At 42.1% G+C, this 24,347-nt stretch overlaps 2 protein-coding genes across 5 annotated transcripts; one reads left to right on the forward strand and one right to left on the reverse strand.

Moving 5' to 3' along the window:
• Positions 1-26: 26 nt before the first annotated feature.
• LOC117439713 (ectonucleoside triphosphate diphosphohydrolase 5-like) lies at positions 27-12,193 on the forward strand. Of its 3 annotated transcripts, XM_034075717.1 has the most exons (15): positions 27-131; positions 3,988-4,220; positions 4,664-4,743; positions 4,900-4,992; positions 5,658-5,801; positions 6,229-6,304; positions 6,640-6,675; positions 8,065-8,153; positions 8,239-8,321; positions 8,657-8,718; positions 9,070-9,171; positions 10,415-10,558; positions 10,876-10,932; positions 11,074-11,189; positions 11,637-12,193. In XM_034075717.1, exons 2-15 carry the CDS (start codon positions 3,995-3,997, stop codon positions 11,718-11,720), a joined length of 1,392 nt encoding a protein of 463 aa, XP_033931608.1. In that variant the 5' UTR covers positions 27-131; positions 3,988-3,994; the 3' UTR covers positions 11,721-12,193. The 3 variants fall into 3 exon arrangements, with proteins under 3 accessions (XP_033931608.1, XP_033931609.1, XP_033931610.1); XM_034075718.1 differs by lacking the exon at positions 4,900-4,992; XM_034075719.1 differs by lacking the exons at positions 27-131; positions 4,664-4,743; positions 4,900-4,992 and having other exon boundaries at positions 4,133-4,220.
• Positions 11,963-23,811, reverse strand: znf410 (zinc finger protein 410). Of its 2 annotated transcripts, none has more exons than XM_034075720.2 (12): positions 23,698-23,811; positions 23,260-23,349; positions 23,125-23,176; positions 22,866-22,998; positions 21,309-21,494; positions 20,229-20,441; positions 17,226-17,385; positions 15,914-16,095; positions 15,403-15,492; positions 15,154-15,273; positions 13,934-14,053; positions 11,963-12,488 (listed from the first exon to the last, which is right to left on the reverse strand). In XM_034075720.2, the coding sequence occupies exons 3-12, from the start codon at positions 23,155-23,157 to the stop codon at positions 12,388-12,390; spliced, it is 1,338 nt and encodes a 445-aa protein (XP_033931611.1). In that variant the 5' UTR covers positions 23,158-23,176; positions 23,260-23,349; positions 23,698-23,811; the 3' UTR covers positions 11,963-12,387. The 2 variants fall into 2 exon arrangements, with proteins under 2 accessions (XP_033931611.1, XP_071057958.1); XM_071201857.1 differs by having other exon boundaries at positions 22,824-22,998.
• Between the last annotated feature and the right edge of the window lie 536 nt (positions 23,812-24,347).

Raw genomic sequence — 24,347 nt, forward strand, 5'->3', positions numbered from 1 at the left:
TGAAGGCTCTTTTCTTCTACTCAGCATGTTTGACTCTTGACATCCGTGAGCACTGCGCGAGACCACTTCATCACTACACTGCTGACGTCATGATGACATGTCAGCTGCGAGACGAGTAGTCGGACATCATGGTGAGCTCGGACTGTGTTTAAAGTTAATGAAATACTGCGATACGTGACATACACACTTCTTTTTTAATGTGTTTTAATCGTTTTCTCTGCTTTTTTCGAGTTTAAGCTTTCGGTTCTTCGAACCGAAACTGTAACGTCACGTGACACGCGAGTCTGTTAGCTAACTAGCCGAGTAGCCAACTTCACGGGCTAGCTTTCACTAACCTAGCACCGTCTATTTCAATTGTTAATGAGTATCTAAGCTAGCTGTTCAGAATTATATTGCACAGTCTATTGACACTAAAAGTAGGTGTATTTGGAATACAAATGTATCAAGCGGAGAAAAGCAGAAATAATGTATACAGTCTATCAATGACATTGGTAAACTACTTAGTGGTGTACATTGTTAAGGGGCGTGTACTTTACTCATATTTCCATGTGTTGCTACTTTGTACGTCTTCTACTCAACTACAATTCAGAGGTAGTCCTGTACTTGTACACCACTTCATTCACTTTGCAGATTTGGATTAATGATGTGAAATATAACACTTAAATAAGACTTTACACCTGGAGTAAATTCACAAGCTACCCTGCAGTATACCAAGTCATTAAAATTAGCTGCACCTTTACCAGCTTCGATAACACTTTAATGCATCAATATCAAAACATATTATATTATTCGGAAATGGGTCAATTTGCTGTACCTTTTTTTCATGCCACAGTGAAAAAATGTCTTGACTTTGAGCTCACAGTCTCGTTAGCGAGTTGTTGCAATAACTGAACTAGATGCAGGTTTTCTTCTCCAAGGCTGACACACTTTCCTTCCTTTGCTCTGCCTCCCAGGATACTGCCCACTCTGCACCACATACTTACATTAAAGGTCATTATGGCCATTTCTACTGATCATAATTCCATGGTTGAGGTCTACTAGAATAGATTTACATTGTTCAATGTTCCAAACTCACATTGGTTTCTCATACAGCATCTCTGTATAGTATGTGTATTCACTCTCTGTCCTAAACGGCTTGTTGGAGCTCCCCCCCCCCACCCCCCTCCCTATGAGCCCACTGTGCTCTGATTGGTCAGCTCGCCCACTCTGTTCTGATGACCACCAACGTTACAGAGGAACATCAGTGATTATGTGTTACAATGGCGTTAGCAACCAGAAAATGACACCAGTAATGACAAACATGAGAATGCTGCGTGGGGTCTGGGTGCCGGTTGGCGGGACGTTGCGGGGCTCGCTGCTGTGAGGAGCGGACAGTGTGAGCCGGTGTCGTTTCCTGGTTGCTGCGTGGGGTCTGCGAGACAGCGAGACATCGTCATCCTGAACTCAGCCTCAGGATGCGGGAAGGGGAGGTGCTGAGGGGGCTGCAGCACCCCCATCTGCGAGGCTCCACTAGCACCCGCACCCCCAAACGCGGTGCACCTATAGTGTAAGCACGCCACATTTTTGCCGCTGCTAGACTCCACTAGCACCCCCCCAGCGCGTCACAGTTTTGCCACTGAGAGTGTGTGTGTGTGAGGAGCTCCACTGGACCAATCCGCGGAGCCGCTACGTCACAGTGACCCTTACGTTACAGTGACCAGGAAGAAAAAAATGGAAAAGGAGAAATCTCCAACGAGGCGTTCTGGGTCAGCATAGACAGGTCTTTTCTATGTTAGAGTTTTACTCACTACAGGGTGTACTTTGAGGGTTTGTGACTGCGTGAAAAGCTACATAACACACAAGGGGACGGGTAATAACCGGAAAAGCATGACATGCGGGACCTTTAATACAAGCCACTGTGGACCTGAGTGAAAACATATTCCACTAAGTTCCCCCTGCCAGACCAGTGAAGATTTTAATAAATGCTCTCACATGTTGAGATGTGACGCCTCGTATGATGAGATGGAGGACAAGTTCAGGTTTAGACATAACTACTTAAGAGGCGAGCAGCTGGTGCATTTTCATCTTTTCTAGCGGAGTGATGATTTAAATAATCATATATCAACATGACCTCATATTTTCACACAAAGGAGCATGCAGTATTTGCAATATAGGCATACAATAAAACCATGAGGAGTGTATCCAGGCCCGGTTCCAGAACAAAATGACTCGGGGTGCATCTGAGATTAGAGAGGGTGCAGTGGTAAAGTGCTATTTTTATAAGTGGGGAGTGGACCTAACACCCGGGGTCCTCACCTCCTCTAGGGGGGTCCGGGGGCATGCTCCCCCGGGAAGATTATTATTTTTTTAAATATTGAAGTTAAAAGCATCAATCTGGTACACTTTGAGAGCAAAATGAAGAGATCTATGTGCTCTTTGCTTGATTCATGCCTTCCCAGTCCCTTATCATGTAGCCTATAAGAGCATGGCGCCAGTTGTTGTAGCCAGTTGTGGTGAAGGCTGTAGAGGAAACTTCTGTGTAGCAATGCAGTGGGAGTCACCGACTCATGAAGGAGACACGGCAAGAGCAGGAGCTTTGATGTCAAACACTGATGGTTTATTTGGAGCTTCGGCCGGAGAATTCACAAAACAAGTCCTAGAGCCAGAGGTTCTGACTGCACGGGAGAGTTGCCACGTCAATTCTGGAGCGCCTCTCTCTCGTTAGCACTGGTTTCGCAGAGAGTAATCAACATATTTGAGAAGATAGCCTAAACAGTTGGGAACACTGAGTTACTTGCGTCTGACACTTATGGCCTCGAAGATTTCACACCTTGGAGTCCACAAACACAGAGAAGGAAGTGTCCCAGTGTACCCACAACAATAAACCATCTGTGACCTAGGGTTGCCCGGTCATAGAATGGGAACAACACCATTATGGCTAAAGCAGCCTATATCTCCTTAAAGGAGATAACAGACGTCAGGGTTGGTCATCCATCATTGACTGCTGTGTAAGCACCTTGCAGATGACGAACGCGCAGCGGCACAGGTCACGCACACCTGACATAATAACGTTACTTACCGTTTAAATTGACCAAATAAATGCAGCAGACAATGTTATTTAACCACAATTACAATTTATTTTATTTCAACTAAATTCTTCTTCTTCTTCTTCTTCTTCTTCTTCTTCTTCTTCTTCTTCTTCTTCTTCTTCTTACTATTACTATTACTATTACTATTATCATTATTATATATGTAATATATTTCACTTTTTCTTTTCACTTTTTTTTTTTCAAATGAGGGGGCATAACGACTCAACTGACTCACCCTTATGCATCCCCGTAGAACCGGGCCTGAGTGTATCTAAAGAAGATGACTCTTCTGTATGGATGCCACTTAGCTTCTGAAACATTTCAGTGATTAATTAATAATGAATAATTAAGGGTCAGAACAGAGGCTCAGTTATTAGACAGTCCTTTAACTGCAAATTAATTTCCATACATTTTTGTTAATAATAGCGCCCAATAAAAGCTTGAAACTGAATTTAACTAGAACTGTCAGGCAGTAAAATGTATTGTATGAAAATGTCTGATATTTCTCCATGAAAGCAGAGAGACCGTGCCTGAGCAGGCGTCTCCCGCGGAGCACTGCCTGACTGAAGCTTTGAAGAAATCATAATTCCTCACATTGCTTGAGTTGCCTGTATTTATCGGAGATGAGAGGATTACATTCCACTACATTAAGTCCAACACAGTGTTGTGATGTTTCCTGAGGTCTCTACAGGAGTCGACTTAGCAGGCAGAGAGGTGGATTTTGGGCTACGTCTCTGCGGTTGCTTAGAGGTCTGGCGGGGTGTGGTCTAGCATAAATAACACTCCTGCTCGTCAGGCTGTAATTGAACACCTAGCAAATTGGTCAGCAGAAGTTTGAGCTAAACAGTTGAATAGCATTTAATAGAATAGCTGCTTTGACACGAGGACCTCAAATATTGTTCTTCTGTTGATCCTCCAGAGAGAAGATGACACCCGCCGGGTCACTTCTCCTCCTGCTCCTGCTCTCTGTTGTTCACCTGAGCCCGGCCAAGGTCAGGATCTCTCTCCTGGATCTGACCCACAGCATGGGGGGCCTCCTGCCCAGCCTCAGCCGGCCCGCCAACCACAGCCGCATCTTCTATTCGGTGATGTTTGATGCAGGGAGCACAGGGACACGCATCCACGTCTATACCTTCATCCATGGCGGGTCAGGTAATAACACACACATTACTCCATTTATCTGTGATTACTCTGCTGTTTCACTCGTGTTATCCTGTCAGCATCCCGGCTGAGAGGCAGTTTAATTCATCGTATTTACTGCAGTCAGGGTGTAATGTGTTTACATGGCCAGTGATCAATTGATTTACAAGGCAAACAGCTGAGTAACAAGCCGATATGTTGGCTCTTCCTCCTCTCCTCGTCTCCCCCTCTCTCCTCACAGCTTCAGTAAACCTGCTCCTCGGGGCACAGAGGCTATACTTGAATTAATTTAATTTGAGCGGAATAATCCTATTTTGCCAGATTCAAGCCAACATGCCTCATTTATTTTGAATGAAGGGATATATTCTTCATATGTATGCTAAGCAGATTTAGGCCACGTAAGGCTTTTAATAGCGGCTGTATATTTGATGTGGGCGGATCTTGTATCTTTTTAGAGGAGCTGCCTGTTTTGGACAATGAGATGTTCCATTCCATAAAGCCTGGTTTGTCCGCGTATGCTGACTCCCCAGAGATGGTGAGTTCATTGTCAAATCAGATCAATTCTATTGAGCTGAAGGAAAGGTCCTTCCTCCCTGCATTGTATTCAGACACACTGCCAAAGCCAACAATGACAAACAAGTGAATATTCAGCCTGATATGTAACACTTCAGTGTTTTCTCAACTTTGACAGCCTGTGGTCCGACGAGTCCTGAGCTGTAGTGAGCATCGGTGGGGGAATGTAAAGTACAATTACTCAAGTACTGTACTTAAGTACAATAGTGAGGTACTTGTACTTTCCTATACAATATTTTCATTTAATGCTACTTCCTACATTTACTCCCCTACATTTTAGAAGCCAATATTTGACTTGTACTATACTCTACATTTATCCAACAATTTTAGTATAGAGATACAGATTATTAGACTTAAAAAAAACTAAACCAATTATTCATTGTTTTTATAAATAACTTAAAATATCCAGCAGCAGTATATAAAGTAGTTACTCCTCCACCAGCTGTGATGAAGACATTGAAATGCATTAAAAAAAGTTAATGCAGTGATTTTATATTTATACATTTAAAATATATGATATAAACAGTACTGTATATATGATGGTTCATCTTCCATAACAAGTACTTTTAGTACTTTAATTCTATTTTGATGCTGACACTTTTGTACTTTTACTTAAGTAGAATTTGTATGCAGGACTTTTGCTTGTAAAAAAGTATTTTAAACATTATGTTTATGCACATTTAATTAAGACGTCTTCCATCATACATCGCCTCATCTGCCTTCTCTCTCCTTGTCTGTTTTCTTTGTAGTCCCATTGTGTTCTGTCCCAGATTGTGTTTAGTGTTCCCCTCCCTTTATAAAAGCGTCCTTGACTATATGAAAGGCACTATATAAATGTAACAAATTCTTATGGTGAGTACTGTGTGTGTTTGACAGGCTGGACACACCGTCAGGATGTTGTTGAAGGTGGCTAAGAAGACGGTGCCTCGTCTGGAGTGGAAGAGAACCCCCCTGTTCCTCAGAGCCACGGCTGGACTTCGGCTTCTGTCCGCAGAGAGAGCCCGGCTGCTTTTGGAGCAGGTAAAATAATGCAGTAGCTCCGAGACATGACAGGCTGTTGAGCCCTCTGTAGAGGGGAGTGCAGTTCTTTATCATCAGGGAGTTGTAAGGCGCTCCATTGTCTGACATTCTCTCAGGAACCTCTTATCCATGGAGGGAGGAAAGAACATTTTCAGTGTTAGGGCAGAGTATTGTTATCAGAGTGGAGGGAGCTTAGTGTGGAAGGCTCCTGTGGAAGGGATAAGATAGTAATGCCTGCCCGGGGCACCTTGGAAGATGAATGATACGTTATTAATCCCCCTGAGGGAATTAATTAATCCCTCGAAGCGGAGGGCACCTCTGGATGAGCTACCATTACAGTAGATAACACGGAGGCCATTCCTCTGCTGCTTTCCTTGCCCCCTCGTTCTCCATCTCCCCCTTCCTCTGTCTCGCTCTCTCTCCACAGGTTCAACACGTGTTTGATGAATCTCCGTTTTTGGTCCCAGACGACAGCGTCAGCATAATGAACGGCACAAATGAAGGTAGCGTCTGCCAAGGCTCGACGCATTAGTCAGTTATCACATCTCGCTGCAGCACGTTGCGAGGTGGCATCATTGCAGATTATTGCCTATCTTTTATGATGATACTGAGGAAAATGAAATTGCTCTTCACCACAAAGTTGTTTTACCTTAAAAGCCTGTAATTACATATTGAGACATTGTTATTGCCTGTTGTGAAAAGGTGTAATGATTTGTCAGCGTTTCAACCTTGAGTTATACCTCTTACTCGCGTGTTTTGCATGTTGTAATTTCTGTGAGAATTTGTTGTCAGCTTTTCTCAAATGAACGTGTGCTTTCTGTTCGCCGATCTCTTTAAGGAATCCTGGCTTGGATATCTGTGAACTATCTGACAGGTGAGTGCTGTAAACTCCAAATGTAACTCTGTCTGAAATCATCCGCGTCTTATTATAGACACACATACTGAATGCATACAGCTGTGATGCTGTGGTCTCGAGGGGATAGCTCAGGGGCCTCATTTATAAAGGGATATACGCTCAAAAGATGGCGTACGCCAGTTTCTACGCAATGTTTGCGATTTCTAAAATACTAACTTAACGGGAAAATGTGCGGTCCTCCACGCAAACTCTAACCCATGCGTACGCACTAAGCACAACAACGGGAGAGAGGAGAAACTGCGACACCGTTGGCAGAAGGAAGAATGGAGAGAAATATGTGGAAATAATACCATAAATAAAATGTTACCTCTCATTTATCATATATGAAGAATTCATTTTCAAACATTGATTAAAGCCTGTTTGAGACTCCTCAGTGCACACAAACATAACTTGGAGAAATAAATAAATACGGATATGTTATTTAAAACCACCTCGAATATGTTGTGTTAATGTTATGAAATGTTTTCTTAAATGATGCGGTAAGCAGGAGGACAGAATTACGTCTAAACTGACGCCGCTTTGCATTTCTATAGGTTGTACGAGCATGGTTTTATATACTATCATGTTTAATCATGTTTTATGCCGTTTGCCAAGACTTGATAAGTCGCTCATAAACACAGGAGGTATGGAAGCTAAGAACACCATATGTGGTCAATTGTACAGCTGATATAACGCAACACATTAGTTGTATTTCCTCTAACTGGTGGATATAGAGTTGCTGCGGGGAGGGGGGGGGGGGGGGGTTGAGATGCACAGGCTGCAGTGGAGACGCTGCGCACAGCTGATCGACAGCTGGGACACAAACCACCAAATACAAAAACATAATTCAGATCCAGTCGTCATGACTCCACTCCGGAGGGTTTCCCCGATCATTTCTTACAGTCTCTCATCAAGGGGGGGTCTCCTGTCCCCGGTACACACACACTGCCTGAGGAAGGTTGGCTATGTGTATTGTTTTTGTCATTAACCTTTTTCGGGCCATTTATTTATTTATGTTGGTGACGATCCGACCTCCATGCTGCTGCTCTGGTTCAAACTGCATCCACCAAACAATATGATTTATCTCGACCTCCCCAAAATAACCAAAATCTGACACGGTGTGAGATGTCTTTTTTAGCGGTTCTGTCGTCATTTCCTGCGATCTTCTTCATAAAGTCAGGGCGTTATAAATGAGGCCCCTGCATACAGTCTATGGGCCCTAGCCCCAGATGTTTATCAGGCTCAGGATTTTATACTTTTGGGTCCTGTGTCAGATAGGCCTTTTGAAGATAGCATCTAAGGTATAACTGATTAGCTCCTCTCTGTTGAGGCTGCTAGATTAAAGCTAAAGTAGGAAATGTTTTCCAGGTCACCTGAATGCACACAGCGAGAGGACGGTGGGGATCTTGGATCTGGGCGGAGGATCTACGCAGATCACTTTCCTGCCAAAGCTCAGGGTCAGCTGTTTGTTTTGCACTCTTCAAGATTTCAAAAACTATTTCCCGATGAATAACCCATCATGTCCTTCATTTTCCACGTTAGAAAACCATTGAAAGTGTTCCTGTCGCTGATTACGTTGCCAAATATGACATCTCCAACTCCACATTTGAATTGTACACTTACAGGTAAAATATGTTATTTATTTATTCATAAAACACATTCATCCTGCATTTAAACCTCGTGATTGCATCATTTAATACCTGATTAAATGTCTACTCAAGGTAATTGCAATATGTGTGTCTTCGAGTATTGACTAATTATGTTACAAATGCCACTTACTATCTTTTTTTATCTTCATAACTTCACTCTGTTCTTAATTAGGGGAACTTCTATCAGCTGTGTAGTCATAGGATGTGAATAATAGGCCGCCGCCGGCACCATTTGTTTGGCCTATTTTCAGAATGACAGTCTGTTCCTGTGTGCTTTTGTAACTTCACAACAATCCTCTAACTTCCTGCAGTTACCTTGGAAATGGACTGATGGCAGCGAGGCTGGCCACGCTGGGGGCTCTGGGGGCAGAAGGTACTGTGCTGGATATGAGGAAGGGGTTCTCTGTTGCCATTAGCTGTGTGGGTCAGTGTTGTTCATTGTGAGTGTGTCTCAGCAGGATCCCGAGTCAGCTCTTCAGCGCTCTCTCGGGTGTTGTTTCCTTCCTGCCTTTTTTCTCCCGATGCTGATTTAAAGGAGCTAACAAGAGAGAGATGTTTTTCTGGCACGTGCATTCGACCCTTTCTCTCTCAAAAACCCTGAGATGGATCACCGAAGGGCTTCAGAGAAAGTTGTGTGTTGTGAGTCAGTCTCAGACCATGGTGACCGGGTGTAAAGCCGGTGAGCAAGTTTGAAAATTAAAAAGTCACTTCTCTGCTCTGACAGGGTTGGAGTGGCGGGTTTTTAAAAGTGCCTGCCTGCCAAAGAAGTTCAGGGATGAATGGAGCTTTGGAGGGCTGACATATCGAGTGAGCGGGGACCCAGATGGTAAGGTCCTGTTTACGGAGTATAAACAGTCGCTGAGTGAATCCAAAGCTCATGTATCTTGGACACAGCGTTCATTTGGTTACTGTCAAATGATAGAAACCTCACACCAGCAATTCCAGATATAGGGTATACTGTTCGTTATGAGCACGACATGCACATTTGATGAAATACTTTACTATGAAATATTTGTTTGCTATCTATAGCCTACTATGAAATACTATTTATTAACCTTTTTTGTGAAACACTATTATCTATTTTTTTATTAATTTACTCGACAAGACTATTAGACTTTGATTTTTTATCACAAACTATACTAAGCTTTTATGATCATTTTCAGCATAATGTACTATGACTTTTTCGCCAAATACTAAAATGTGAATTTAACTGTGATTTGTTTTTTTACATTGTGTATTATGCCTTTTTAAAATATGATGTGAAATACAAAGACTATAACTTTCTTGATGTTGAAAAGATCAGATACAAATATGCAAAAAAACAACATAAGTTCCGTCAGAGATATATATATATATATATCTTTTTTTTTTTCCTTGTGTCTCTTTTTATATTATTTTTTATTTTATTTATTTTTATTTTTTTGTTCTGTCTTTGTATACATGTATGTATGTAGGTAGGTACGTGTATGTATGTGCATGTGAACATGTGGGTATACATATGAGTATATGGGTACAAGTATTACTGTTACTATTCTTTATTCCCTTATCTATACATTTTCTTTTAATATTATCTTCTATATTACTTTACTTTTACCTATACAGGTATCTATCTTATTTATTTAGTTAGTTATTTATTTTACTAGCTAGGACGGGAGGGAGGGAAAGGGGAAAAATAAATAAAAATATTGACTGTATAAATGTAAACTCATTGTGCCTGACTCAATAAAAAAAAGTATAAAAAAAAGAGATATTTAAAAAAAACACTTAGTATAGTATGTCACAATCATCAGGAAAAGGACTTTGCATAGTATGTCAGAAATATAACAAAAGGTCATAGTTTAGTATGTTGAAAAAAAATGTCATTGTACGGTATTGTTAGAAATTATAGAAAAAACAATACATACGCCAAATGCCAAAATACAACAAAATAAGTGTTGAAAAATATGCAAAATAACAGCTTAGCGTATGTCGACATTTTGAGAAAAAAAGAGATTCCTTGCTTTAGAGTCAGGCGCTGTTCCAGCAGAGGGTGCATATTACACCCTGCCGTGTCTCCGTTTCTTCTCCAGGTCTTGCAGGATACAAGCTTTGTTATCAGGAAGTACTTAAGGTGGTGAAGGGGATTATTCACCAGCCGCATGAGCTCCAAGACAGCAATGTATTCTATGCATTCTCCTATTACTTTGACCGAGCAGTGGATGCAGGCCTTATCGGTAAGCGCGTGCGTGCGTACACACACACACACACACACACACACACACACACACACACACACACATACATAATTATACAGGCCAGCAGGATGCAATTACCTATTCCAATGCAAGACAGAGAAGTATGAGTCATCTGCACCTGTCTCTGCGGATTTGACGAGCTGTAGGTGTGTAGCTATTAGAGATGCTATACTGACATTCCAAGCTTAACGGCACAAGGTGTATCATTAGTATTATGGAAATGTGCGTATGCTCTCCTAATGAATAGTATCGCATATGAAGTGTGTCGAAAATGACCCTATTGCTTCCTGCTGCAGATGGGGTCCACGGGGGGACGCTGGAGGTCAGAGACTTCAAGAAGAGGGCTAAAGAGGGTGAGATGATCCAATCAGTGCATCCTCACTATGACAGATCTGATCACCCTGTACTGTAGCACTGTGTGCGTCTGAATAGCCCGGGCTTGTGTCCTCGCGGCTGTCTGGGATCCTGCCCCTCATCCATTTTTCTCTGCTCAGTGTGCAATAAGATGACCAAGCACCCCCCCATCCATTCTTTCCTGTGCATGGACATGACCTACATCACTTGTCTGCTCAAGGATGGATTCGGCTTCAAGGAGAGCACCGTGCTGCAGGTGAGGTGGCGCTGCACCACACACTGTGGCCTCCAAACACACAGGAAGGAACATTTTTCAAAAGGTTGCTCAGAGCTATAAAGTCTATTTCTCGTTGAAAGTTGTGTAGCTTAGATTGTGTGGTTTGCATCATAAATTAGTGACTTACATGAAAGACACAAGCATGGTACAGTTACAATTGCCTTATTTTAACAAGTTCCGTTTTACGGCTGTGAATAAGAAGACCATGACTATGTAATGTAGCTACAAGGCTGTGACCCTTTTCTGTCACCAAAAAACGTTTTAAAGCACACGTTCAAACTAAGTGTTGGTGAGACCTAAAAAAGAGCACAATTCTTGCTAATACGTGAATGAAGAAAAAACACAAATATTCTGTTACTTGTTTTATTTAAATAAATACAAAAGGCATTTGAGTGATTTGGTGTTTTTCTTCTTCCCCTCTCCTAGTTGACCAAGAAAGTGAACAACGTGGAGGCCAGCTGGGCTTTAGGCGCCACGTTGGATCACCTCCACGACCTGAAGATCCTCTGAGGAGAAGGCAGGAGTAGGTGGTGCTCGGTAACACACAGGTTATCTAACGGCTGCATGAGTAATTCATAATTTTGTTTAAAAAAGCATTCAAGTGTTAATATATTGTAAAGGAGTGTCGTCTTACTCAGAGCACAAGTGGAGGACTGAAGATTGACACTTGAGTGAGAGATGTTGCCAATAACCGTTAATGCAGCTCTGGGCATTACCGGAAACCCAATTTGTTTGAGAGTGATGTTTTCATGGGGGGGGGGGGGGTCTGTCTTGCAATGTTTACATGCAGCAACATGACCCTGTGCTTTAGTAGATTTCATGTCATGTGTGTTGTAGTAGTAATAATGGGCAACTGGTACATTTACAGCCATTCCATTTTTAAAAAGGAGTGGGACTCATTTTCCATCATCGCTGCATTTCACACTGCTGTTTACATATTGTACAATGCATGGTCATTATATTTTCATAAACTTTTAAACCCGTCTCATTATTTCTTTGGGAGTATTCGTTAAAAAAAAAAAACATGAGGAAAAAGGTTGTTTGTACAAACTTTGCCATTTCAAAATAAAAGCATCATCGGTGGATAATTACAAATATCTACAAGGGGGTGAACGTCAGCGATTGGTCTATTTACACAGAGACGTTCAGCGTGTCGATGATTTCTCACGATGGCAGACTACAGCAGCGCCACCACATCGCCTCCGTACGCATGCCCTTCGGTCGTCATGGTCACCAATCCATGGGGCTGAGAGAGGACAACCACCGAATCCGCGGAGCCTGGAGGGGAGGAAAATAAATGTTCAAATAGATCAAATGCATGCTGTCAAAAAGTGAGACACCTGTCAATAACACCAGTTATTATGGGATGGAACGCCTTCAGGGGCAGAAGTCTGCTAAAACGTGTCCTTGAGTTTCTGCAAGCTTTCAACCGCCTTTTGGTTTGAATGCTGACAGGCTGAGTTAGGAAACACTGGAGGACATGTAAAGATACTCGCAGAATATTGAGCATATAAAGTTATTCAGAGTAAAAGTGTTCAATCTAAAAAGGGGTTAAACTCTAAATATGGATTAAAAAGGGATAGTTAACACATACATTTAAAAATACACCCGTAGTGCTATTTATTCATCTCAACGGCCAATATCTCCAACACTCTGCAGCTCACGCCAAAGCAATCTAGATCGATTCATAGAAGGTAAGAGCGAAACTATCTTTTTGAAATGATTGTAAGCGTCATTTTCACTTGAAACTCTGAAAACTGGAACAATTGTAGTGCTTTTCAGATCTTAGCTAAGAGCTGGTCCTTAACGTTGAATAGTGAATCATTAAGTCAAAGGCTCTAGTACAGGGAGGAGGCCAAATGACACAACAGAGGCTTAAATACTAATGAAGTTTGCTATTTGTTAAGACTGAGGTTTTATGTGAAATACGTATTGCGGTCATTTCAGTGTGGTTTACTGTCTCCTTGTGATCACCATCCTCCTTTACCAGTAAACATCTTTTGTTTAAATTCTTACATTTCCAATGCAGAAAATCCAGTCAGACAAAGAAAGTTTTACAAAAAAATTATAATTAAGAAAAGAAAATGCAAAAAGGAATAAAATAAGACACACTTCTACTAATAAGAGTAACAAGTAACAACACCGCTTTAAATACCCAGTATATACTGAAAAAACTGCCCAGAAAGTATACTTTGAAGTATAAGCACTGTACAGGTAGATGAATATTAACCTAACATTATATCAGCGTATATCATGCATCTAAACTCAACAAATATTACGTTGTGGCCTGAGTACATTTGACAATGATGGAGTAGAATCAACAGCCTGTCACTTGGCTTTGAGTGCTCCAGTTACACGATGTAATTGTAAGTAATGGTCAAAGGGTTACATAAATAAATCATCGTTGGGTTGGAACCAACTTTTCAGAAGAAAACTTTTAGAGACCAACAACAGCGTGAGTATAACGCAGAAGAAAGACTGACTATATGGGTATTTCTACTATCTCCATTCTATCATGGAGCAAAGTAACCAGCTGAAAGAGTAACAGCGTCTGTCGCAAGCAATGATCAAACCACATTCAACACGACATTAGCATCACCCCGCGCTGACTCAGCACCTCTTACATCGACAGAACATTGAGAGCGTCAACATTTTATTTGTGTCATGTTAGCTCACCCGCGTGTGTGTTGGGTTTTCCCTGCTGTACAAGTTTAAATTCATACCTGGTGATCTCAGCATGGCGTGGTGGAGATTCATGGGTTCCACAGCCGTTGTCATGGTGACCATAGTGTCTCCATTCTCGCCGTCGGCCTCCAGCAGGCTGCTGTGTGTCAGAGCCTCTCCTGTCAGGGGCAGACCAACAACCCTCTTTAGCTGTTTAACTCAAAAGAAGAACGAGAATGGGGTGGACTCAATCTGTATTCTGTAATGGATCATAGTCAATATTCAAACCTGAAATCCGCTCGTTATTACTCACTTTAATTACCGTTTGTATCTTGTGTAAGAACTTTTTTTTTGCGTTGTTTTTAGGACTGTTGTTTTCTCCAACAGTCGATTTAATCATTCATGGAGTGACTCTGAAAGCACCCCTCTGTTGTGAAGCGGCATCTTCTTTTGCTCTGCTTTTTACAAAAGACCAGCCTCTTTGGGGAGGCTGACCCGGATACATCTGCAGTTTATAATTAGAGGCTTTGGCAGCGTTTCCTTTGTGGTGATTCAGCGGCGGTGTTTCCCCACTGCTACACAAATGTGTCAGCTTTATTGTTTCACGGCGGGAAAACTAATGTTAAGCGGATTTGGTACAATTAGACCATATGTTGGGATGTAAAGAGTTCATTGAGAGGCGCTTTAACTCTGAAGATATACTGAAAGTGATACTGACAATAAAGGCCGCAGTGATCCCTCCGCTGCAGAGGAAGATTTACTACAGTCTCCAGTCATTTGTGTGAGTCATTTGTAAGGTGACTGCAAAAAGACTTTAAAGCCCTTTTAGCTGGGCGATCACACACTTTAGTGACACTTCTGCCCCATCTCGCGGCGCCTAACAGTCCTATTTCTGCAGTAGAGCTGTGCCGCCTCTGCTTTTCCCAGAAATGTGTTGCAATCTGAAACAATTACGCTACAGGGTCTGAAGAAAGACATTTGAGTGATGCATTTTTAAGTGCTTAAAATCATTAATTATTCAACAAATGTTCCTAAAAGTAATTTAAGCCCACAGTATCTCTATGCACATTTTTTAAATATATGGGCCGCTTGAAGGTACATAATCCGAGGATTAGCATAACCACCTACTGCCACTGTGTGTGTGTGTGTGTGTGTGTGTGTGTGTGTGTGTGTGTGTGTGTGTGTGTGTGTGTGTGTGTGTGTGTGTGTGTGTGTGTGTGTGTGTGTGTGTGTGTGTGTGTGTGTGTGTGAAGAAAGATTATGTCTGGAAGAGAAAGACCTGTTTCTCTGCTCTCACTGCCGAGCCCCTCCTCTCCGTGCCTCTTCCTCATGTGGACGTTCCTGCTGCCCGACTGAGAGAAAGTCTTCCCGCAGATTCCGCAGTGATGAGGCTTCTCACCTGGAAACACACACACACGTCCCGTGATCCCATCCTAATTGATACGGGCTACCTCTCGTAGGATATGCTGCATCTGCTTGATTAGGAGAAAGTGATCTTCCTTACAGCTGTTAGCCGCGTCCCACTCACCAGAATGCACGAGCATGTGTTTCCGTAGACTGGAGAACTCTGCAAAGGATCGCCCACAGCCATCTGCCTCACACAGGAAAGGCTTCTCCCCTAGAAACACACACATATTGTTCAACTCCACAAGACTAACACTTAATGTAGTCATCTTATGGACTGCCGGAGACATTCAAATTGTAATGTTGTCAGACTAAGTGGATATGATGGCTCGTAGAAAGCTGTTCTTCCAGACATACGGGAGAAATGTAAACACCGTACAGTGCTCTGCTACGCATCCTTACACATTAGAAGCAGACTCTAAAACAGGCCATCAAAAATCTTAATGTCACCCTAAATAAAATATGATAGAGCACTGTTTCTCTTCGCGGCAGTGAAACGGAGGCGCCAGTGCTGCTGACTCTTCAAAAGCTCCGGCCATGACTTCACAGAGGAAGCATTACATGAGCAGAGGAAAAGGGCCTGAGTCAGTTATTGCTCCCAGCTTCTTTGTTGTTGTTGTTGTTGTAGAAGTCACCTGTGTGTATGCGCCTGTGGTTCTTCAGGTTTCCAGCCGTGGTGAATTTCTTGCCACAGTTCTTCTCCTTGCAGGTGAAGGGCTTCTCTCCGTTGTGCGTCCTCATGTGAACCTGCAGCCTTTGCAGCACGTAGAAACTCTTCCCACAGCCCTCCGCGCCGCACCTGAACATCCGGTCGTTCCTTGGGAGCCCAGAAAAACAAACAATGTCTCGGTGATTCCCGCGCAGATGCTCTATTTGCAACAGCGCACCTCATACATTTCCCTGCAGCACAAATACTGCCTCAGCTGTGCTCCCCCTGTCCAGCTGCCTGCACCGTAAACAACCTGTGGACACTCCTGGAATGGATGGTCAACCTACTGTAACACAAATCGTCCACCTTCAAAGAGCTAACAGTTCTCATACTCCCTGTGCTTTAAGGCAAGATGAACAATTTCATTTAGTATTCAACCACATTTCTCCAGCATCATACACTTAAGGCTTCTTTGTTTTATGACTTTATAGGGATTTCTGGTGTATTGTAAGATATAAGGATATAAGGCCTGCACAGTTTCAGGCATAGGGAACAGAAGCATTTTGTATATATGCATTTTGGATGTACAGGCAATACCGGCTTGGACATTTCTATTAAAGAAATAGCATAAAATGTAATTAAATTAATGAATAAGTTAATAAATAAATGTGCAATTATAAATTTGATTTACTTTATTGTGCAATAAAAAATGTGATTCACTTCATATCTTAAATATTTACTTTATATCTTATTTAAAAACACAGCTTACAACTTGTTCTTATATAGAAAGTAGTAAGCTGCAAGTTTGTGTTGTTGTTTTTCAATTTAGATAATGTGTCTACATTAGGCAGGGTTTTTCCAACGTTGAATGATGCTTTGGTTCTGGCGTCTTGTTAGGACTGCTTTCTGAATCCATTATCCTACCCTGGCTGTGTGTGTTCCCTGTGTGTGTGTATGTGTGTGTGTGTGTGTGTGTGTGTGTGTGTGTGTGTGTGTGTGTGTGTGTGTGTGTGTGTGTGTGTGTGTGTGTGTGTGTGTGTGTGTGTGTGTTCCCTGTGTGTGTGTGTGTGTGTGTGTGTGTGTGTGTGTTACCTGTGTGTGTTCCATTTGTGTGTGTGTGTGTGTGTGTGTGTGTGTGTGTGTGTGTGTGTGTGTGTGTGTGTGTGTGTGTGTGTGTGTGTGTGTGTGTGTGTGTGTGTGTGTGTGTGTGTGTGTGTGTGTGTGTGTGTGTGTGTGTGTGTGTGTGTGTGTGTGTGTGTGTGTGTGTGTGTGTGTGTGTGTGTGTGTGTGTGTGTTACCTGTGTGTTTTCAGGTGGTATTTGAGGTGTGCCGGCCAAGTGAACGTCCTGCAGCAGCCCTCGAAGGAGCAGCGGAGGACCTGCTTGGAGAGGGGGCGGCTGGTCCGAGTCGGCAGCTCCCGCTTGTCCCCGCCTGTCGGGGAACCGTGCGTGTGGTCGCCTAGGCAACCGGGAGAGGAAAAATGAGCGGGTTTGGGCAGAAAAACAATATAAGAGAGCCTCTGGAGCCTGGCCGTATAAAAGCTAATCATCGGGTACTGAGTGAGCGCTGACCTGCAGAATGACAGCAGCAGAAAGACCCCCCCCCAATCCCCCAAGCTGAATGCAATCACTCCCTTTCACCTGCGCTGACTCCCCGCCTTCAGAGCCTTTAACAGGGCCAATTTTGCTTACAGCGTGCGGCAGTAATGCACCTGTAACCGACACCCCGCTGCTGGGCAACTTGCCTCATCTGCAGCGAGTTAATGGGAGGGCAGCATCAACTGCTCAGAGAGTGCAGTTTTAGTCCCTCGCTGAAACCCTTTACAGGCTGCTGCACACACGCTATCCAACCGTGCACAAAGTATTTTACACCTTCTTCTGTAACTGTTGCCCGAGAGAGTCTTTTGTTCTTTGCGCTTCTGTGTGTAACACTTGATTTTGGTCACCTTGATTCTTTCAAAGACACGACCCTCCTCAGATAACTGTTATTAATAGACCTTTCATGGAAGTTTTTGCATGTTCAGATCAGTAATACAAAATATAAATCAAGCACTATGTTTGTTTGTATACAAGGATATTTGATGCTAATAATTAATAACAATAAGTAAGCTTTAGAATTAGTAAGGCACAACTTTGAAGGACCTTGAGTATGTTCATACTTCTACTTCACTAGTTTGGAAGCCAAACTTTAACACCACTATATTTATTTGTTAACATTACCTACTAATTTCTTGTTGCAGATTCTGATCAACTTAATAAACACAATATATATTGCCTAATAAATTAAACTATGGATTTAGCCAACTGGCAGTTCATAAAAGAGCATAAATTAGGCCCACTATTACCAACTGCCAGATTAGTAATGCTTGAATAAAATCCAGTGAATTCCAGTCGTGTTGTTAACTAATTAAATGCAAAAAATGTAAAGCACAACTTTTAAATGTGTGGAAGTATTTTGTGTGAGAAGGTTCCGAGTGCATATTCCACCGCTGAACCGGTGCTAAAACAAGCATCTGAACGTAATATAAGCTACATTATCATTTGACAATATGCATGTAAGTATAAGTTCATAAACCGCGGGATCTGAGTTTGAGTGCGAGGACATAAACTAGGAGCAGGTGAAGATGAGGACGCCTCTCGTATCACTTCTCCAACAAGGACCTCTGGCTGCAATTGGGCTCAGAAGCAGTTCAAAGGTGTAGCCAGGAGCCATGGAGCCTGGATGTCATGGAGCAATTCTTTATCTAGCAGCAGCCTGCAGAGGGCTGTGGTGAAGTCCTGACTCACGGTGAGGGTGGTCAAAGAGTTGTTTTTCTTGTGCTCAGTGCCGCAGGAAGTGGATGTTTGTCTTACATCAAAGTGTACCGCTTCACAGTCAAAAGAGTGAAAGAGATTAGGGTAAGCAACAGGTTAAGACATCAAGTCGGCAAGTGGAGGAGCTGGAGTAAACAACTCTAGACAAGAAATACACTTCAAAACATATTCTTATCATACTTGATCTTTGTAACTTTCAGAATATATTTGCCTTTTTGAATATAGGGTCACACTTTGCTTCAAATCTCTCACACTGACTTCTTGACTGTTACCAAGCAACCAGTATGCATTCAAGAAAGTTCCCTGCCAAAAAATGATATCCCTGTTAGAGCATTAAAGTGATGTTTGTATATTTCTTTTTATGTAAGAAATAAACAAACATGATAAAAAAAGTGAATTAGTGAGCCTGAGAGACGCTGCCTGGCAATGTGTGAGCGCTAGCCAATAGAAGCGCCAGTGTAACATAGTGATGTCACGAAAAACAACACAACACTCCAATGGAGGTGTTTCAGGCAGTGTGAGACGGAAACTCCCCTTTAGGGAACATTGGGATTTGAGCCTTTGCAGACCATTTACATGCACACAAACCGATATGACACACCACAGACACCCACACATCATAATAGGGCCCTTTAAAAAGGTTATAGTGGAGTAAAACCGCATTTTTTGTTTTATTCCATGACAACATTTCTTCCAAGTTCTAAATAAAAGTATTGTCATTAAGAGATTCTATTTGCAGAATATGTAATCTGTTTCTGACCACCTGTGTGTCCTCTCTCCTGTCTCCATCCTGCTGTCTTCCAGCTGCTGCACTCTCTCTCTGAAGCATTAGCCATCCATTAAATGCACATTAAATCATCACAGACACAGCACAACAATCCGTGCTGAGGCTTGATCAATGTCTCACGATAATGTTCCATTTAGGCCTTCACTAGATATTCGCAGTCAGACTTGTAAATCCGTGTTGAGAATGTTACAAATTCATTTTGATTTAGAGACTCATGATGACAAGTGCTGAACAGTTTCAGTCGGTAGTGATTACACTCCATTTTCATCTCATCACTGACCTCGTTTGTCTTCTTTCTGTCTTTGATGCTAGCAGAAAGCAGACGGGCTGATGTTATCCATCTTCATTTCTCCTTTATATTCATTATAGTCTCAAACGTGACAGTACATCACAGAGGGGCTGTCACTGTCTGCCGTCTGATTTTACAGCTGCATTGACTACTTTATCGACAGAGATATTATCAACAACTACTTTTAGAAAAGGATTCATCGTTATGATAGATGCAAAAAATGTCTTCTTCGAACCCCTACAATTAAGAGATGTCCTTGTTTTGTCTATTACATATCAAAATAAAGCTAATATGTTTGGAGTGTGAAAACGTGCCATTTACAGATATCACCGTGCACATTTTATTAACATTTTCTCTCGAACGCTTTATCAAGAACTGCCTGATTAATCGCAATGAAAGACGTCGTAATTACCATTGCTGACACTTGCAGCTCTGGCGTCCTGGCAGGCCCGGGCATCTCTCGCGATTTGTGCCCGCGTGGCGGCGATCAGGCTGTCGTGCGCGAGCTCCTGCACCCGCAGATACCAGGGAGCACTGCCGTCGATCCCGTAGTCCCCCGACGAGACCACCTCGTCGTCATCGTCCCCGGCGCCGTCTGCGGCGAAGATCAGGGACTCTGAGGAGGCTGTGGTGCACAAAAGGTGAGGAGAGTCTGTGTGAAGACATTCTGTATAACCATCTGCATGATCATCAATGACCCGAGTCCATTTCTGAACCAGGGATCCTACAGCTTAAGGCAAGTTAGGTTTAAGACTTGGATTCACTTTACAATAACAACAATGGAACAAATAGGAACAATGGGATTCCACTGATCTTTAATGCAACAGGTATTTGGGAAATAGGTCATATACTTATGTGAATTATCCTGACATTTAACGAGACAATGCCAGAAAATAACAATTTATACAATCCTATTCCTATGTCGAAGCATTTTTAAGACTATTAAAACATATTAATTTAAAGCATTTTAATAAAAGAATGTAGATCAATGTTTTTGGAGGTTTTTTAAGGATAGCCGGTGAATTCAAGGCTGAGAGGACGGCAGCCAACACACATTGAAAAGCATATTCACACACACAAAAAAAACAATCACTCTAATTTTAATTTAATCCAACAATAGCCAGAAAGTGCTTGTGTCTGCTGAAAAGCCTTTGCATCACTCACTGAGTCACAGGCAGAACACAGCGTTCTGCACAATAGGTGTGAGTCAAGAGAGCAAAATTAATGTTGAGGCTCTGCTGCCAATGTGTGATGAACCAAGATAATGGCCCTGCCAAGGATCATTTCTTCCGGCCCAAATAATTCACAGTTCTTCATGAAAATGTGTCACCTCATTTCTTTTAGCGCGGAGTGTATAACGGGGAACAGTGCGAGACAAAAAGTACTGACACAAGAAGAGATTTTGATGAAAAACTCTTTAAAAAGATGTTTCAAAGTGACTCACCCTACGGGAATACTGTCTTAAACATGCTGATGGTTAGTGTTGCTTTACCTTTGGCAAGGTTCAGTAGGACGTAGGAAGTGCTGTCGGACTGCTGTAGGTCATGGAGGATGGGCGGGGGGCTGGGGGAGGCCCGTTGGTGACTGTGTGTCTGGATCACTAATGGGCTTCGCACTGACACTCCTCCGAACTCTAACAGGGAGGGAGACCTCTCAGGCACATGGCTCAGGCCTCCATCTGAGGAGGAAACAAGTGTTGGTTAGTTTTAATCCTAAAAAGAAAACTACACCTTATCGGCAACATAATATCCAAAACAACTGAACAGCGTTTCATATTGTACAATAAGCGCATGCTATAGTAGCATTTAGTAGAAACAATAAAAGAACAACATTCCTTTTTTAACTCTGTAAAAAAACATTGAATATAAACACAGCTTGGTTTGCTTACCCAAAACCCTGCAGGGCACATTTAATGTATAAATACATCCACTATCTATTATTAGCCTGCCAACACTATGTATTGTGCCGGGTTTGTTTTAAAGTATGATCACAAGGAGTATACACAGAGAGAAATCACAGCGTAAGGGGCATCTGTCCATCCAGATTGATCAAATATTAATGCTAAACATCTTAAGGAAACGATAAGCCTATTCTAGATCACATCTAATGGCCATTGAGAAGTGAAGCAAGAATAAAAACACTTTTAAAGTAAATAGAAAGAATGTTCAGCGTCGATACCTTCTCACTTTTTTTCCATGTATTTTGAACTCGTCTTTTCTTTTTCTTTAAAATATATCATACATTTCGGGCAATATTTAACTATAGTTGGTGACTTTTTTTACAAATAACTTTTATTATTTTTGTGTTTCTATCACTACAATCTGATAGCAGTTCATGAACCAGATTCAAATATAATGTTCCTCTGCCTCCACCGAGTGCTCCTCATGGCATTGGTATAATTATACCGTGCCGAATAAGTCAGGACTGAGTAGTCTCTAACGCAGTGTCAGTGTGAAACGAGGAGCACTGATTCAAATATAACTAAGGAATCAGTTGCTGCATTGCCTTTCACCAGAATCAAATGATTTCAGAAACTGATTTGAGGGGCCTGTTAAGCTGTTAAATCTGAACTTCTCTCTGGCCGGTGGGTGTCGCTTGGTTTTGGCTCGACATTCTACAGCCAAACATTACACTAAAACAGGTTTCAAAACCTTTAAAAGGGAATCTAACGAATGCCATTAGGAGCACTCAGGGGAAGCAGACAAACATGTCATCGCTAATCTGTGTAATGCACAACTCTCAAGACATAGGGACAGTTTCAGAAAATATAACTAAAAAGTGACCAACTGTAGCTTTAAGGCCAGCAAACAGGATTGGCGCCAGCTTTTCAACATCCAGACCTCGATTCACACTTTCTTCATTACATTGATATATAATTCACTTTAAAAACCAACAGGGAGACCTTGTTAGCAGACTATTGCTTTTTTTAATTTGGAGCCATGTTTCGAGTGGTATGTAGTAACTCTCAAACTGAGTAAGCTCTGTGGAGTCCTGCTAGTATAATTGCCTGCTGTAAGGGACAAAAGAAGAGCAGTGATGGGCTGGTGACCTGTGAGCTCCAGCGGGCTGCACAGCGAGCTGACAGCTGGAGCCAGCAGGGGCAGGCAGGAGTGTTTGGACTCTAAATCCTCCAGACCCTGCACCAAGGGGATGGACGCGTTCTGCACAAACTGCACCAGCAGCTGAGGGGAGAAAGAGAGAGAACAGAGACACAGCATTACGACGAAGCTAGTATCTTATAAATACATCATTCCACAATAAAGTCTACTGCCTTAGAAAACACTAAGCATGGAAATGATAACAATTACCTCTGGTTTGGAGTCAAGCTCATCAGAAAGCATGGGTCTCCCTGTGTGGAACCTGTAGAATAATAAGAGCAATGCAGATCCATCACTTTCACCAATATGTTATAAGATGGACTGTTATAGAAAGATAATACATACCTCGCGTTTGACCAACTAAATTAGATGTTCTCTGTCGGTCATAGGCGCAGGGTCATGCAGGTCATCTTTGTGTCAACAGCATCGCACTATCTGCGTCAAACAACAGCACACAACGTCAAGTGAGCATGTTAGCATTGCTAGCTTACAGAGAGCCACTACTAGTTGACATTTATATGCAAACACTAGCTGTTCAAACACTTCAGCTCAAATGTAGCTAAAGCTCGAAAGCACCGGGTTAGTGTAAACAGAGTTTGATAAAACAGACAAAACACAGACTGCCTTGTTAAGTTAGCTTGCAGGGATAGCAGTTACCAAACTAGCTACCGAGGCTAAAACACAGAGGCTAGCTGCCAAGTGTCGACGCTAGGCTGCTGACAATATATTGTAAATGTATTTAATGTTATTACTTTTTAATAAACGTGAAACTCATTTGTTTACCTTGCAATAGCTGTGTTTTGTGAGCTAAAAAAGTGAGAGTCCTGTTCCTCTTCTTCTTCTTTGAGGTTTAACCTAAGCTTGCATCCTTGTGTTGCCTTACCGCCATCTACTGGAGTTAGCTACAACCATAGGGCTACAACCTATTGCTGTCCCATCATCACCGATGCCATCTAGTGGATGTAACTGTAAACTACATACAAAATATTCAGAAAGTTATTAAGTCATTTTTGGTAAAGTCATAAATTAATACACGACCATACCCAAAATATCTCCAACAGTAAATAAACTGTAAAGAAAGTGCCATGAGAAATGTCTTGGTCTTTTTATTAGAGTACTTTAATAGATAGAGATCCTATCCTATCTATCCGAGCAATGGTGGACATAGGCTGTGCTGTAGCCAAGTATAAATGTATCGCTTCTGTATTTGCTTTTATATATTTGTTTGCTAATGCAATGAGAAACTAAAAAATAGACATATCACTCGTCCTCTATCCAAGATTGAAAACATGATGCTCCTCCTCATATAATAACACTATTTCCGAAAGGAAAGTGTTCTTTGGGATAACATTTATCACACCAGCAATGAGTCTCTTACGTAAACATAACCTTAAAGCATGTTCTAAAAGAATCAATAGTTGATGAAAAACAGT

This window comes from Pseudochaenichthys georgianus, chromosome 24 (assembly GCF_902827115.2).
Source record: "Pseudochaenichthys georgianus chromosome 24, fPseGeo1.2, whole genome shotgun sequence".
In the NCBI taxonomy this organism is placed as follows: domain Eukaryota; kingdom Metazoa; phylum Chordata; class Actinopteri; order Perciformes; family Channichthyidae; genus Pseudochaenichthys; species Pseudochaenichthys georgianus.

Coding starts and splice junctions, on each gene's coding strand:
- LOC117439713 (XM_034075717.1), top strand. CDS start 3,995: ATGACACCCGCCGGGTCACTTCTCCTCCTGCTCCTGCTCTCTGTTGTT. Junction 4,744..4,899: donor ATGCTGACTCCCCAGAGATG/GTGAGTTCATTG, acceptor CAACTTTGACAG/CCTGTGGTCCGACGAGTCCT. Junction 6,305..6,639: donor AATGAACGGCACAAATGAAG/GTAGCGTCTGCC, acceptor GATCTCTTTAAG/GAATCCTGGCTTGGATATCT.
- znf410 (XM_071201857.1), bottom strand. CDS start 23,157: ATGCTTTCTGATGAGCTTGACTCCAAACCAGAG. Junction 15,493..15,913: donor CCACAGGCGCATACACACAG/GTGACTTCTACA, acceptor GTGTGTTTCTAG/GGGAGAAGCCTTTCCTGTGT. Junction 15,274..15,402: donor ACACATGCTCGTGCATTCTG/GTGAGTGGGACG, acceptor GTGTGTTTCCAG/GTGAGAAGCCTCATCACTGC.